This window comes from Panthera tigris, chromosome B4, assembly GCF_018350195.1.
Source record: "Panthera tigris isolate Pti1 chromosome B4, P.tigris_Pti1_mat1.1, whole genome shotgun sequence".
Lineage (NCBI taxonomy): Eukaryota > Metazoa > Chordata > Mammalia > Carnivora > Felidae > Panthera > Panthera tigris.
Window position 1 is genome coordinate 45,610,925 of NC_056666.1, and position 15,736 is coordinate 45,626,660.

The 15,736-nt window shown below is 36.6% G+C and overlaps 2 protein-coding genes across 2 annotated transcripts in view; one reads left to right on the plus strand and one right to left on the minus strand.

The window, feature by feature from the left end:
- Positions 1–15,736, minus strand: part of LRP6 (LDL receptor related protein 6) — a 176,611-nt gene that overhangs the window by 131,001 nt on the left and 29,874 nt on the right. The gene's annotated exons all lie outside the window — the stretch shown is intronic.
- Positions 13,129–13,821, plus strand: LOC102967844 (39S ribosomal protein L42, mitochondrial-like). The gene has a single exon (XM_042991772.1). The coding sequence runs from the start codon at positions 13,260–13,262 to the stop codon at positions 13,686–13,688; it is 429 nt and encodes a 142-aa protein (XP_042847706.1). The 5' UTR covers positions 13,129–13,259; the 3' UTR covers positions 13,689–13,821.

The following is a 15,736-nucleotide window of genomic DNA, read 5'->3' on the forward strand; positions in this document are numbered from 1 at the left end:
AGGCCTGCGTCAGGCTCTGTGCTGATAGCTCAGAGCCTGGAGCCTGCTAAGGATTCTTTGTCTCCCTCTCTTGCTGCTCCTCCCCTGCTCATGCTCTCTCTTGGTCTGAAAAATAAATACAACATTCAAAAAAAAAAAAAAAAAAAACAGGACCCTAATCGCAATCCCTATCAAACTAACACCAACATTCTTCACAGAGCTAGAACAAATAATCCTAAAACTTATATGGAACAAGACCCCGAATAGCCAAAGCAATCTTGAAAAAGAAAACCAAAGTTGGAGGCATCACAATCCCAGACTTCAAGCTGTATTACAAAGCTGTAATCATCAAGACAATATGGTACTGGCATAAAAACAGACACTCAGATCAATGGAACAGAAGAGAGAACCCAGAATTGTACCCACAAATGTATGGCCAACTAATCTTTGACAAAGCAGGTAAGAATATCCAATGGAATAAAGACAGTCTCTTCAGCAAGTGGTGCTGGGATAACTGGACAGTGACATGCAGAAGAATGAACCTGGACCACTCTCTTAAACCATACAGAAAAATAAACTCAAAATGGATGAAAAGATCTAAACAAAAGACAAAAAGCCATCAATATCCTCGAGGAGAAAGCAGGCAAAAACCTCTTTGATCTTGGCCACAGCAACTTCTTACTCAACACGTCTCCAGAGGCAATGGAAACAAAAGCAAAAATGAACTACTGGGACCTCATCAAAATAAAACGTTTCTGCACAGTGAAAGAAACAATCAGCAAAACTAAAAGGCAACCAATGGAATGGGAGAAGATATTTGCAAATGACATATCAGATAAAGGGTTAGTATCCAAAATCTATAAAGAACTTATCAAACTCAACACCCAGAAAACAAAGAATCCAATGAAGAAATGGGCAAAAGACACGAACAGACACGTCTCCAAAGAAGACATCCAGATGGCCAACTGACACAAGAAAAAATGCTCAACATCACTCATCATCAGGGAAATACAAATCAAAACCACAATGAGATACCACCTCACTCCTGTCAGAATGGCTAACATTAACAACTCAAACAACAACAGATGTTGGCGAGGATGAGGAGAAAGAGGATCTCTTTTGCACTGCTGGTGGGAATGCAAACTGGGGCAGCCACTCTGGAAAACAGTATGGAGGTTCCTCAAAAAATTAAAAAGAGAACTACTCTATGACCCAGCAATTGCACTACTAGGTATTTATCCAAGGGATAATACACGTGTACGATTTTAAAGGGGCACATGTACCCCCAATTTATAGTAGCACTATCAACAATAGCCAAAGTAGTAAGAGCCCAAATGTCCATCGATGGATGAATGGATAAAGAAGATGTGGTATATATACACAACGGAGTATTACTTGGCAATCAAAAAGAATGAAATCTTGCCATTTGCAATTACGTGGATGGAACTAGAGGGTATTATGCTAGGCAAAATTAGTCAGAGTAAGACAAATATCATGACTTCACTCATATGAGGAATTTAAGATACAAAACAGATGAACATAAGGGAAGGGAAGCAAAAATAATATAAAAACAGGGAGGGGACAAAACATCTCTCTTAAATATAGAGAACAGAGGGTTGCTGGAGGGACTGTGGGAGGGAGGATGGGCTAAATGGGTAAGGGGCATTAAGGAATTTACTCCTGAAATCATTGTTGCACTGGATTTAACTAACTGGATGCCAACTAACCTGGATGTAAACTTAAAAAAAAAACAAAACAACAAAACTTGGCCCCAGTGAAAGAATTATAGAATGCTTCTCCTCTCCCAAAACACATTACTCAACACATTACTGAAGGCCAATTTACTGCAATTCCTTTTACCTAGTATATTATAGCTGGCTTTCAACAAAAAATTATAAGGCATATTAAAAAGAAAATTACTTTGAAAAAACAAGGCAAGCAAGCATCAGAAACAGACTCAGATATGGCAGGCATGTTGGAATTATCAGACTACAAATTTAAACAATCATAATTAATATCCCAAGGACTCTAATGGAAAAGATAGGCAACATGTAAGAACAGATCGGTAATATGACCCAAGAGATGGAGGAAATTCTAAGAATCAAAAAAAAAAAAAAAAAAAAAAAAGATGGAGATCAAAAACACTGTAACAGAAATGAATGCCTTTAATGGAATCAATAGTAGACAGGACACAGCTAAGGAAAGAATCTGAGCTTACAGATATGTCCACAGAAACAGCCAAAGAGAAAAACGACTGGCGGGGGGGCGGGGGGGGTGCGGGTGTCAAAACAGAACAGAATATCCAAGGACCGGGGGACAACTACAAAAGATATAACATAAAGATACACATATGCATGATGAGAATACCAGAAGGAAAAGAAAAAGGAATATGTGAGGCAATAATGACTCATAATTTCTCCAAATTAATGTCAGACACCAAACCACAGATCCAAGAAGCTCACAGAACAGCAAAGCAGCATAAATACATTAAAAAAAAAAAAAAAAAAAACCTACACCTAAGCAAATCATATTTAAACCCCAGAAATTCAAAGACATAGAAAAAATCTTGGGAAAACAAAATCCAGAAGAAAAAAACACACCTCAGATACAGAGGAGCAAAGATAAGAATGACATCTAACTTTTCCTCAGAAACCATGCAAGCAAGAAAAGACTGGATTGAAATATTTGAAGTATTTAGAGAGGTGAAAGGTCCAGGGAAACCTACCAACCTAGAATTCTGTACCCTGCAAAATTATTATTCAAAAGTGAAAAAAGACTTTCTCAAACAAAACTTGAGGGAATTTTTGCCTGTAGACCTGCCTTGCAAGAAGTTCTGAAAAGAGAACAAAATGATATAAATAAGAAACTCAGATTTACATTAAAGAAAGGAAGAGCATTAGAGAAGGAATAAATGAATAGAAAATAAAAGCTTTTATTACAGAAGGGAGGAATTAGAAATATTTTGTCCCAGCGGAGAGGGCAGGGGGTGGTGCTGGTGGCTCAGTCGGTTAGGCATCCAACTTTGGCCTAGGTTATGATCTTGCGGTTCTGGGTTTGAGCCCCACATCAGGCTCTGTGCTGGCAGCTCAGAGCCTGAAGCCTGCTTCAGTCTCTCTCTGTCCCTCCTCCGTTCACGCTCTCAGTGTCTCTCTCAAAATAAGTAAATAAGCATTTTTTTTAAAAAGAAAGAACGAAAGAAAGATTTTGTCACACTCAATTTTGCTGTGAACCTAAAACTTCTCTTTAAAAAAGTCTACAAAATGGGGCACCTGGGTGGCTCAGTCAGTTAAACGTCTGACTTCAGCTCTGGTCATGATCTCACGGTTCGTGAGTTTGAGCCCCATGTCAGGCTCTGTGCTGACAGCTCAGAGCCTGGAGCCTGCTTCGGATTCTGGGTCTCCCTCTCTCTCTCTCTCTCTCTCAAAAACAAATAAACATTAAAAAAATTTTATAAGGGGCGCCTGGGTGGCTCAGTCGGTTGAACGTTCGGCTTCAGCTCAGGTCATTCGTGATCTCGTGGTTTGCGAGTTTGAGCCCCGCATCAGGCTCTGTGCTGACAGCTCGGAGCCTGGAGCCTGCTTCGGATTCTGTGTCTCCCTCTCTCTCTGCCCCTCCCTTGCTTGCACTCAGTCTCTATCTCTCTCAAAAATAAACATTAAAAAATTTTTTAATTTATTAAAAAAAATAATAAGTCTACAAAAAAACAGGTGGGATGTATTATGCTAAGTGAAATAAGTCAGTGAGAGAAAGACAAATATGATTTCACTCCTACGTGGAATTTAAGAAACACAACAGATGAACACAGGGGAAGGGAAGAAAAAATAAGATAAAAACAGAGAGGAAGGCAAACCATAAGAGACTCTTAAATACAGAAAACTGAGGGCTGCTGGGTTGGGAGGATGGGCTAAATGGGTGATGGGCATTAAAGAGGGCACTTACTTGTTCAGATGAGCACTGGGTGTTATATTTAAGTGATGAATCACTAAATTCTACTCCTGAAACATACAGTTAACTATATGTTAACTCACTTGATTTTAAATAAAAATTTAAAAATAAAAATAAATTTTAAAAAATGTGGAACACCTGGGTGGCTCAGTCAGTTCAGCATCTGACTCCTGGTTTTGACTCAGGTCATGATCTCACAGTTCATGAGTTCGAGCCCCACATCAGGCTCTGCGCTGGCGGTGTGGAGACTGCTTGGGATTCTCTCACTCTCCCTCTCTACCCCTCCCCTGCTCATGTGTACACACTCTCTTTCTCTCTCTCACTCTCTCAAAATAAGTAAACTTAAAAAAAAAAAAAAAGACAAAGCCCTTTTGCTTCAGTTTGCTGTTCTATAAAGCTTAGTACTCATTTGTATTGGTCAGTAAGATTGGTACCAAACCTTCAATTGGTACCTTTTCCCAAAGGCAGCTAAATTATGTATCCACAGGAAAGAATAAGAAACAGAGCCTGAGGGGCGCCTGGGTGGCTCAGTCGGTTAAGCGTCCAACTTCGGCTCAGGTCACGATCTCGCGGTCCGCGAGTTCGAGCCCCGCGTCGGGCTCTGGGCTGATGGCTCAGAGCCTGAGCCTGCTTCTGATTCTGTGTTCCCCTCTCTCTCTGCCCCTCCCCCGTTCATGCTGTGTCTCTCTCTGTCTCAAAAATAAATAAACGTTAAAAAAAAAAAAAATTAAAAAAAAAAAAAAAAAAAGAAACAGAGCCTGAAAGAAATTAATGTTATTCTTAAAATGCAACAAGTGGGTGTCTCTAGTAACGGAATGACCTGACAGCAGAATGAGGCTCTGTGCTTGGGTCCTCTCCACAGCAGTCACATTGTATTTTTCCCTAGGCTTCAGGCTCAGAATCTGCTTTATGCAACTTTGTCCCTCTCCAAGGAGCACAGTAAAACGGCAACAGGTCCTAGAGAGTCAGGAGAGAAGCATTTATGGCACTCAGGGATGCGTCAATGAAGCTGATCCAAAAGGAGTGGAAGCTATTGAGCCCTGCTCAGAGGACACTATAAAGGGATGTGATGTTGGAGAACTATGGCAGCTGATCACACGAATAGTTCCATTTTGTAAACCCAAACTCATCCATCATTCAGCATGAGGGGAAAAGAACAACCCTAACAGAGGAAAGAAAACATCTAATGGGATTTGTCCTCCAAAATCAGATAAAGTATCTCCTGTATCCAAAGTAGATACAGAAGACTTACTCTGTTAAACTGGGTTATGATTATCTGAGGACTTTATTTGAGCCAGGTGAGGAGACAAAGCTGAGTTACAGTAATGAATACCAATTTACATCCCTTAGTACAAGTGTAGTACAAGATAAGAGTACCATACTCTGTTCTCAAATATGTATAATCCAGACATGGTACAAAGATACAATATCTCTATAAACTTAACAGACACCTAGGTATTAAAAGAAATTAAAGGTCCATTCTATGTATCAGAAAGACTATGTAAACTAGAAAAATCCCAAGTTTATAAAAGAGCTTTAAAAATTCTCAGTAAACTTTACCTTTAGAGTTTTTCACATTAATTTATTAAATACAGATAATTTAAAAACAAAATTGGATCCTTTAGGGACTTTTGTTTGTCATATTTCAAAATAATTCTGACTTCAAAATTTCCAGAAATAGCTAGGGTAGAGTTGCCAATAGAAAGCATCATGGGGGCAATGAATGTCAAATAAGTCATCAAGAGTTACATCTGCATTGGAAAGGTAAGTGAAGGCCATTTCCAGAACTAAATATACAGCATATGGGCACCTGGGTGGCTCAGTCAGTTGAGAGACCAACTGTTGATTTTGGATCAGGTCATGATCCCAAGGCTGTAGGATCAAGTCCTGTGTCAGGCTCCACGCTGAGTGTGGAGCACCTGCTAAAAGCCTGAGTGTCAGTCACACTAAGGTGTCAGACTTCATAAAGAGCAATCTTTGGGTGCTGGTACTTTTAAGACAAAGTTAACCTTTAAAGGGGGTTGGGCACCAGCCAATAAGAGAAAGGTGTAAACTTTTTAAAGATCTATCAGTTAAATAAAAACAGACTGCAGCCAAATAGAGATTTTAGGATGCAGGGAAAAAAAGATTTCTGAGGAAAAAAATATTCTCTATATTCTCTGTTAGAATATGATTTAAATATTTTGTTATTAGAATGAGGAATATCTGACACTGAGGCTTGACACCTCCCTCTTAAACCACCTGTTTAAAAATAAGACTACAAGGTAAACTCCTTGACTACATCACTGTATCTTTCCAAAAATAATTGGGGTACACATATTAAAAAGTAGGTTTGGTTTAGCTTAGTTTTTTTGTTTGGGGAGTTAACCTAGCTTAGAAACTCTATGATTACCTGAATGTACTCAACAATAAAGTGTCTAAATTCAACTAGCTGTGTAATATATTCTGCAAAAGTTTTTTATCCGCATCATATTGAAAAGCCAATTTTAGTATCCTTAGGATGCAAGACTGTTTGATAAATGTTGCCTGTGGCTTCTCACAGGCCAGGCTACAGGCTCATATAGAAAAAATCTTCAGCAACAATTATTACTAACTCTCAATTATGTGGTCTATTTGGCCCCTAATTTATTTTGGCTTCAATGGGTTCTGTTTTGGCTTTGACTTAAGAGAAGATAAACATTCTTACTTGATACTGAAGAATTAAACATATACGGTTACAGCGCCAGTTTGCAATAGTATTCACATCTGCTATTCATCAAAAATCATGAACCAGTACCAGGTTGTTAAATGCTATTCACTAGTTTCCATACAAATGTAATTTTATTGTTGTATCTGGCCTGATATCCACTGCAATACTTTCTGGAAAATAAATTTTAAATGAAGTGAAGGGTTGAAGACAGGCTTTATTTTAATTAGGAAGTAATTACAGTAAGTAAAGAAACTGTTAAGTTTTTAAAACATCAAAATTTCTTATGCCAGGAAGTAAAAATACCTCAATTGACAATCAGACTAGATATCAACCATTTTATACAAATTTACTACAATCCAAAGCATAATAATGTCTACAATTTAGGTAAGGATAAAATAATAAATTTTCCAAAATGTTCACAAACCCTAGTCTAGTATGTTCTCCATTCTGAATCCAGTTTCCCCTAACAAAAATATCCAGAAGCGCTCAGTTTCAATAAACCTAAACTGGTTTAGGTTTTGTACCCTTTACAAGATGTAATTACACACAAAGGTGGCTAATAAAGAGAACATTTAGAATTGAGTCATAAAAACTAAATGAACCAGATCTATACTTGATCATAAATCATTTTGTGATTCTTGAAGTTACCTATTTAATCCTACTTATAATTAAAAGTCATTAATACACATATTAGTAAGTATGAATAATGCTTATCTTGCATATATATCCACAATAAGAAAAGGCAATATTAAAAACATGAAAGTTAGAATTTCTATTTCTGATAATTTAATAATAAAATAAGCAGAAAACCCTCCTTTTACAAAACCTCTAGAACCACTTTTATTTGATTTATACATTGCCATGGTCTGAATGCTTGTGTCCCCTCAAAATTCGTATGTTGAAATTCTAACCCTCAAAGGTGATAAGATGTGGAGCCTTTGAGAGGTGCTTAGTAATGAGGACACAGCTACAAAGAAACCCCTACGTTGTTCCACCGTGTAAGGACACAGCAAGAAGGCACCAGCTATGAACCAAAAAGAGGGCCCTCACCAGAAGGGGACCATGCTGGCACCCTAATCTTAGACTTCCCAGCCTCCAAACTGTAAGCAATAAATTTGTCATTATAAGCCATTCACTATTTTGTTACAGCAGCCCAAACAGACTAAGACATATATATACACAAAATAAAAATACATAAACAAGCTTTTAAATATAGAGCTAAGTATCATGAAAGTAGGGGAAGAAATCTCTAGACAGCCAAAAATGAACAGGGAGGTAAAAAGTAGTACATGCTTGATGTTACAACAACCCTTTAGGATGTTCTCATCTCAGAAACTGAGGGACTTCTGTTTCAGCAGCAAAACAGGGAAGATAAGGCCCTGACACATAAGAAACACACTGTGAGAAGATTCTTGCACATTTCACAGACTCCCTGGGAACAATGAAATACAAAAATCTGCCACTGGCAGAGGAAGGCAAAGGAGCTTTTCAGTCTTGGCCTAGGTTCTGAAAAGGTAGGAAAAATCAGCAAAGACATTGTAACCACACACTGCCCTCACATCGGTTTAGAGGTTGAATTAATTCTCTGTACATGGTACAGGAACTTCGAACTCCAAAAATTAAATGTAAAAAATGATCTCTGCTTGAACAAGGTGATAACATAGGTGTACACATCTGCTAAAACCGCATAAATAAGGTCTGTGCATTTTACTGTATAGAAATTATATTTCAATTTAAAAATAGAAAATAAAGTTGTCCCTGGAAACCCTGTAGGGTGGTTAGCAGAAGCAAACTAAAACCTCTCTAGAGGGATATGCACCACCAACCCCCCACCCCGGAGGCCAGTAACTCCTCTGAAGATCAGCTCACAATCCGAAACTATACAGTACCTATGGAAACAACAGTTCACTTTAAGCAAGAAACAGCAAATATAACAAAGCACAGAAGTGAATTTCTAAAAACTTTAGACAACCGAGCAATCTAATAGAGATCATAAATATTTAAAAAGATTAAAACACATAAAATATGGAATAAAATACATGAGATAAAACATCATAAAACAGTAACAGATATTCCTAATAAAATAATACAAAAAAATAATGTTCAGTGGGTGTTAAAACAATCAATAGATGAGGAACTGGATATTGGCATGGTACAAAAGGATCATCCCCCAAATTATGTGAAGGATATAAGAGGAAAAACTCAGCTTTATAATAAAGATGTTAACTTTCACCATCTGAACCTAATGAACTATCTTAGTATCACTACAAGGAGGACAAGATATTATGTGCTTTCTGATGTGATGAATACAAAGTACTTAGTACTACCTATGAAGCATTCGTGCAAAATGTTGAATTTGTCACTAAGTCTTCTATTTTAAATTTCATTTTATAAGAAATGTAAAGACATAAAAATAAGTCAAACATTACAAGGATCACTTAGAAAATCCAAAATCTAAAACATTCTACTGGATAACTGTACAATCTTTCCAGTAAGGCAACAGGATGAGAGGGGAAAAAAGGCAGGGGGAGGTGGATAAGACCAGGCTTCCACTATCACAGAATGGACCAAAAGAGGAAAGGGACAAGACTAGTATGTAATTTTGCGGTGGTGGACTGGAACTGGAGTTATCAACATGAACTCATGTTCTTTTCATATGTAGACAAAGATGGAAACACACAGAACTATAAAAGAACACTCGTGCATTAGCTCATTTGTGCAAAAAGGAATTCAAGAAGATAAAACCAAAAATTAATGAAAGTAAAATACCTATAAATAAGAGGGAACAGACTGGACAGGAAGGGGGAATAGGACCAGGGTAAAAGAGATGGGGAAGAAGGACACTACTCAGAGTATAACTTTTTGTGTTATTTCTAACTCTTAAAAAATGGCAATTGTTTGACAAACTCCAATATAAATCAATACTTAAAATCAGCTAGGATACAGGAGAACATTCGAAATGGAATACAAACAGTAATAATTGTTTTATAAATGAAGAACACAGCCACACTGCAACAGATAAGAAATTACCTAAATAAATTTCAAAGACAGTATTTTGACTCTATGGACAGTAGTTTCATAGCATTGTATTCTAGACAGTAAATTTGTTACTCATAGAATAGGTTAGCAATTCTGAAACCCTTGCACACTAGGTTTGCACCCAAATATACAAAAATATACTGTGGATAAGACCAGGTTTCTCAATATCAAAGAACAGACCAAAAGAAGAAAAGGACAAGACTATAATATAATTTTGCAGCAGTGGGTTGGAACTGGATATAATGAACTCATGTTTTTTTGAATATATAGACAAAGATGAAAATACACAGAACTATGTGCACGTGTACACATCCATGTATTTCTTAACTCTGTGTACTGAGCGGTCTTAAAAGCAATGAAAACCTAGTAGCAATGAACACACTTAGCTTCCAGATCTTAGTTTCTAAATACCATTTTCCAGGGGTGCCTGGGTGGTTCAGTCAGTTAAGTGTCCGACTTTGGCTCAGATCATGATCTCATAGTTTGTGGGTTCGAGCCCCACCGTCAGGCTCTGTGCTGACACCTCAGAACCTAGAGCCTGCTTTGGATTCTGTGTCTCCCTCTCTTTCTGCCCCTCCCCAGCTCTCTCACTCGCTCTCTCTCATAGATAGATAGATAAATAAACAGATAAATAAATAAATAAATAAATAAATAAATAAATACCATTTTCCAATAAAAGGAGACAGAGCTCCTTGGAGGAATGGTTGATTCTAAGCACGAAGTAGAAAAAGGACAAAATAAGTCTGAAACATCTTCCACGGTCAGACCATTATAAGTACTCAAAAAATGATGAGGACTTATCAAAAGGACACAGAAACAAATTTGAAGGAGCTCCCAATGGCCAAATCTGGGACAGTTTAAGCAAAAAATGATGACATTATACTGGACTATAATCTATAGAATTAAAGAAATGCACATGAGTCCATACTAATATAAACAATACATAAATAAATAAGTGGGAAGAACAAGATAGCTCTTCATTAAAGTAGAATTTAATAATACATGTGGAAGAAACAATGGAACTAGAAAAATCACCATGTGGCAAAACCACAGCAATCATCGTTGCAGGCAAAAACCATCAAAGAATGCCTAAATTAGTGGATAAAAGAATGATGAGAAACAAGGTAACTACATAGCTTCCAATATTTATTGCAAGGAAAATAACAGTAAATCCAGTTTAAAAAAAAAAAAAAAACACTCTGGCAGACAACATCATAAGTAATCAAATATAACATCGCCAGGATTCATATCATGCACTATTGATATGATGGATGCCCTGAGAAGAGCACACATCACTTCTGTGGTATTCTTGCCAAAAAAGTATAACCTTAATCAATCATAAGAAAACATCAGACAAACCCAAATTGAGAGACATTCTAAAAAATGACTGTCCAGTAATGTTCAAAAGGTCAAGGTTATAAAGACAAAGACTGCTAAAATGTCCCAGATTAGAAAAGACTATGTAGATACCAACTAAATGCAATATGGGATCCTAGACCAGAAGGACACTAGTAGGAAAACTGGACAAATTTAAATATGGTACACAGAGATACAGTACTATATCAACATTAATTTCTTGGTCTATATAACTGTTCTATGGTTAAATAAAATGTTAATCTTAAGGGATGCGGGGTGTACTATTTTTGTAACTTTTTTATAAGTCTAAAATTATTGGTATGCTATTCTACTTTCATGTAGGCTGACATTTTCTCATAAGTCTTTTAAATGAGGAGCACAAAGAGCTTCTAGAAAAGCATAGTCACTGACATTAAAAGCTCAATTGATTCATTAAACTGCAAAATTAGGCACACCTGAGAAAAGAATTAGTTATCTGGAAGACAAGTAAAAAAATAAACTACACACTAGCCCAGAGAAATAAAGAGACGATATGAAAACAAGATTAAGAGTCATGGAGCAGAAAGGAGTTCCAAAGGATTCTAAGGATGATGAGGGAAAAGTAAAAAATAATGGATGATAAGTTTCTAGAACTACCAAACAATAATAATAGATTTTACAAACATGAGTTCTAAGCAGGACTAAAAAAAAAAAAAAAAAAAAAAAAATAGAGCTACATCTAGACACAGTGTAGGAAAAGCTGCAAAATATCAAAACTTAAGAGATGCTTATGGGCTGCTTCTAAAGAACCAGGAAAAAAAAAAAAAAACAGATAAAGTACTTACAAAGCCACAATGTTAATTAGAAAATAACAGACCTCTCATAGCAACAATTAAAATCATAAGACCCTCCTACAACTGAATGAAAATAACTATTGCCCAGATTCTATAATCAACTAATTTTCACTCACAAATGAGGGCAAACTAAATACATTTTCAGATGAAGACCAAGAGTTTATAATTAATCAACTTTTGCTAAAAAAAGCTGAAGTACATACTTCAATATAAGGAAGCTGAACCCAAGTGGATTAAGTGCATGCAAAAAGCAATGGTAAAATAAAAAATGATAGCGTATAAATCTAAAAAACAAAGAATTTACAAAAATCCTTCTTTAAATAAAGCTACCATGTTGCATTTTTAAAGTAATTCAATTTGCAAAACAAAACAAGAAACACAGCTTTATCAAGATGCTTTTCATGAAGAAAAAAGCACTTAATGTGAGACTGGAAAATCTCAGCTAAGAATCTGGCTGTCTTGGCGTGCCTGGATGGCTCAGTTGGTTAAGCGTCCAAGGCTTGATTTCAGCTTAGGTCAGTCATGACCCCATGGTCGTGAGACTGAGCCCTCCATCGAGTTCTGCACCAAGCATGAAGCCTGCTTAAGATTCTCTCTCCCCCTCTCCCTCTCCCTCTCCTGCATCCTCCCCCCACACCTCCACCCCTCTCCCCTGCTCACTCTCTCTCTCTCTCAAATTACAAAAAAAAAAAAAAAAATTGTAAATTAGAATCTAGCTGTCTCTTATTTTGGCCAAGGCCTTGGTTTCTTTAGCCAAAAAGTGAAGGCCTTTAGCTATAAGATCCTCAAGATTTCCTACCAGTTCTAGGATTTAATGGGTAGAAAATAGGCTCCCCCAGTTTGCAGGACATCTTTCAAAACTGTACGTTGCTGAGATATGGAGCAAGATCCTTCACACACAGAACCAATGTTTTAAAGCAAAGACTAGTATGAAGCTTTCTATTTTAGCATAATTGGCTATCTGCTTCTATGCAAAAGCTATGGAAATGGATATAATCTCAGGGAAAGAATAAAGAAAATGATGCACTTTTACTATTCCGTATCTCAAGAGCTAGTGAAAGAAGGAAAAGAGTGGTCCAAGTGATAGGAAAACCAAAGAGTATAAAAATCAGGAAGTCTTAAGAGAAAAACTTCTAAAAGGAATACAGTATCAATATTAAATAATGCGAAAAATACTAAAGACAATCATTTTCTTCCTACCTCACAAATCAGCTCTCTGGCAAACTCCTTCCAAAATCTTAAAGGCTCAATGGCACAAATATTTGGTGCCAGTTAAAAATAATTTACTGTAGGAGGTAAGACGGCGGGCTCGCGGTGAGCGTCGGTCAGGGATGAAAATAGGTATGCCTGGAAGCAGATTTTAAAAGCAGTTTCTCCAGGTCATCTTTCACACCACCGGATAAGCATCTTGAGTCACCATGGTATTAGCAGCAGTAAAACGGGTGATATCAAACAGAACTATCTGGAAACATTTATTTCCGATTCAAAACGGAGCTTTATATTGTGTTTGTCATAAATCTACGTATTCGCCTCTTCCAGATGACTATAATTGCAAAGTAGAGCTTGCTTTGACATCTGATGGCAGGACAATAGTATGCTACCACCCTACTGTGGACATTCCATATGAACATACAAAACCTATCCCACGGCCAGATCCTGTGTGTAATAATGAAGAAACACATGATCAAGTGCTGAAAACCAGATTAGAAGAAAAAAATGAACCCTTGGAGCAAGGACCTATGATAGAACAACTTAGCAAAATGTTCTTTACTACTAAGCACCGTTGGTATCCTCGTGGACAGTATCATAGACGTCGTAAGAAACTGGATCCACCAAAAGACAGATGATATTGAGGTTTTCAGGAATCAAAGAGATGTTATCTTGTGTCTTATTTGCCATTTGAGAAAATGCAATTGAGTGTATTCACTGTTATGTAGCAAAACAATAATAAAATGTCTTTTTATGTCTTAAAAAAATAAAAAATAAAAATAATTTACTGTAGCTTCTAAAGAGCCAATCACAGTGGAATACAGCAAGGGTACGTAAGATCACCAAAATACAGACAGTTAAAGGTATCCTGTTGTTTACTCTCACAAAATTTTATTCTTCTTTCTGCTTAGGCCGAATTAAAAGGTCAGTGCTGCAAGCAAGGAAAGCGTTTACTGAAAAACCAAAACTATTAAGAGACTGGACTAGGTAAAGTCATTTAGTTATACTGCAAATATTCCTTTTTAATATTCCTTCAATAAAAGTGGGCCTGGAGATAGAGGACATAAAAAAATTTTGACTACATAATTAAAACTCAATCTAAGGGTAATGGATAGTAGACATAAAGAATAGTAGACATAAAGAACTAAAAATTGGATGGGATTAAGATTTCTTGTAAAAATTGGATAGGAGTTAAGATTTTTCTTTTTTTTAAGTAAAGAGCCCTACACTAACATTTGAAAATATACATATACACACACACTTACTTATTCTTAAAAAGTTTTCTTTTCATTTTCAAGGACCTTGCATCATACCCCAGAGGCGGGTAAAGCCAAACCAATAATCCAGATTTCCTGGATTAGTGGCTTTTCTAATACGTTTCTCTTAAATTTGGGGTAGTAATCTCAAAACCTCACCTCCCAAACATATGTTTAACCTATATAATCTGCCTGAAAGTAATTTGCTATCTTTTTCATTCTTCAAACAAAAAGAACCTTTGACAGTTTACAGTATTTTCCAATTTACATCACGTAGAATTGGCAAACTGGTTTTACGAGTCGAATAGCCCTAAAAAAGGGCGGGGGGGGGGGGGGGGGGGTGTTGAGTGTGATGACCTATGCAATAAGGGCAGTAGAAACAAATTTTAAGAATCTGTTCTGCAAAGGGGCACCTGGGTGGTTCAGTCGGTTAAGCATCTGACTTTGGCTCAGGTCATGATCTCAAGGTTCATGAGTTCCAGCCCCACACCGAGCTCTCTGCTATCAGCACAGAGCCCACTTCAGATCCTCCATCCCTTCTCTCTTTGCCTTTCCCCCACTTGTGCACTCTCTCTCTCTCTCAAAAATAAACAAACATTAAAAAAAAACTTTAGAAAAAAATTTTTAAAAAGAATCTGTTCTGCAGAAATAATTCTAAGTGTAACATACACTAAATTATGGACTTGAATGTGTAATTGTAAAGTAAAAAATTTTAAATTGATATAGAGTACTTATTTAAATATCTTCACTTTTTAAGTTTAAACAATGTCAAAACTGAAAGAAACCCATCATATTAGAGATGAGAAAACTGAAGTCCAAAAAGATAAAATGACTTATATTTATAAGTGACTTTATAAGTGACTTTTATATTTCCATAAAATATAATCTTGATGAACTGAATTGAAAAACTAAAAACCTTATTATGTTTTAAATAAGAAATTATAATCAAAACCATACTGAGGTAGAATTCATGAGATGATGCTAAAATTTACATTTGCTTAGAAAACATTTTCTCCTCTAACAAGGAAAACTAAAAGGATTATGAAAGAAAATAAAAAATCCAGTCACTCAAAAGATATTTATTGGGGTGCCTAGGTGGCTCAGTTGGTTAAGCGGCCAACTTGGACTCAGGTCATCTCACAGTTCATGGGTTCAAGCCCCGCAGTGGGCTCAGTGTTGACAGCTCAGAGCCTGGAACCTGCTTCCAATTCTGTATCTCCTTCTCTCTCTGCCCCTCCCCCACTCCTGCTCTGTCTGTGTCTCTCTCTCAAAATTAAATAGACATTAAAAGATTTTTTAAATATTTTTGAACACCTTCTATGTGGCAGGAATGATTTTTGTCACCTGGAACATAACAGTGTAGAAAATACTTTTAAACATACTCAAGATATGACAATTAAATGTATATAATTGTTGAGGAAAGTATACAT

Coding starts and splice junctions, on each gene's coding strand:
- LOC102967844 (XM_042991772.1), top strand. CDS start 13,260: ATGGTATTAGCAGCAGTAAAACGGGTGATATCAAACAGAACTATCTGG.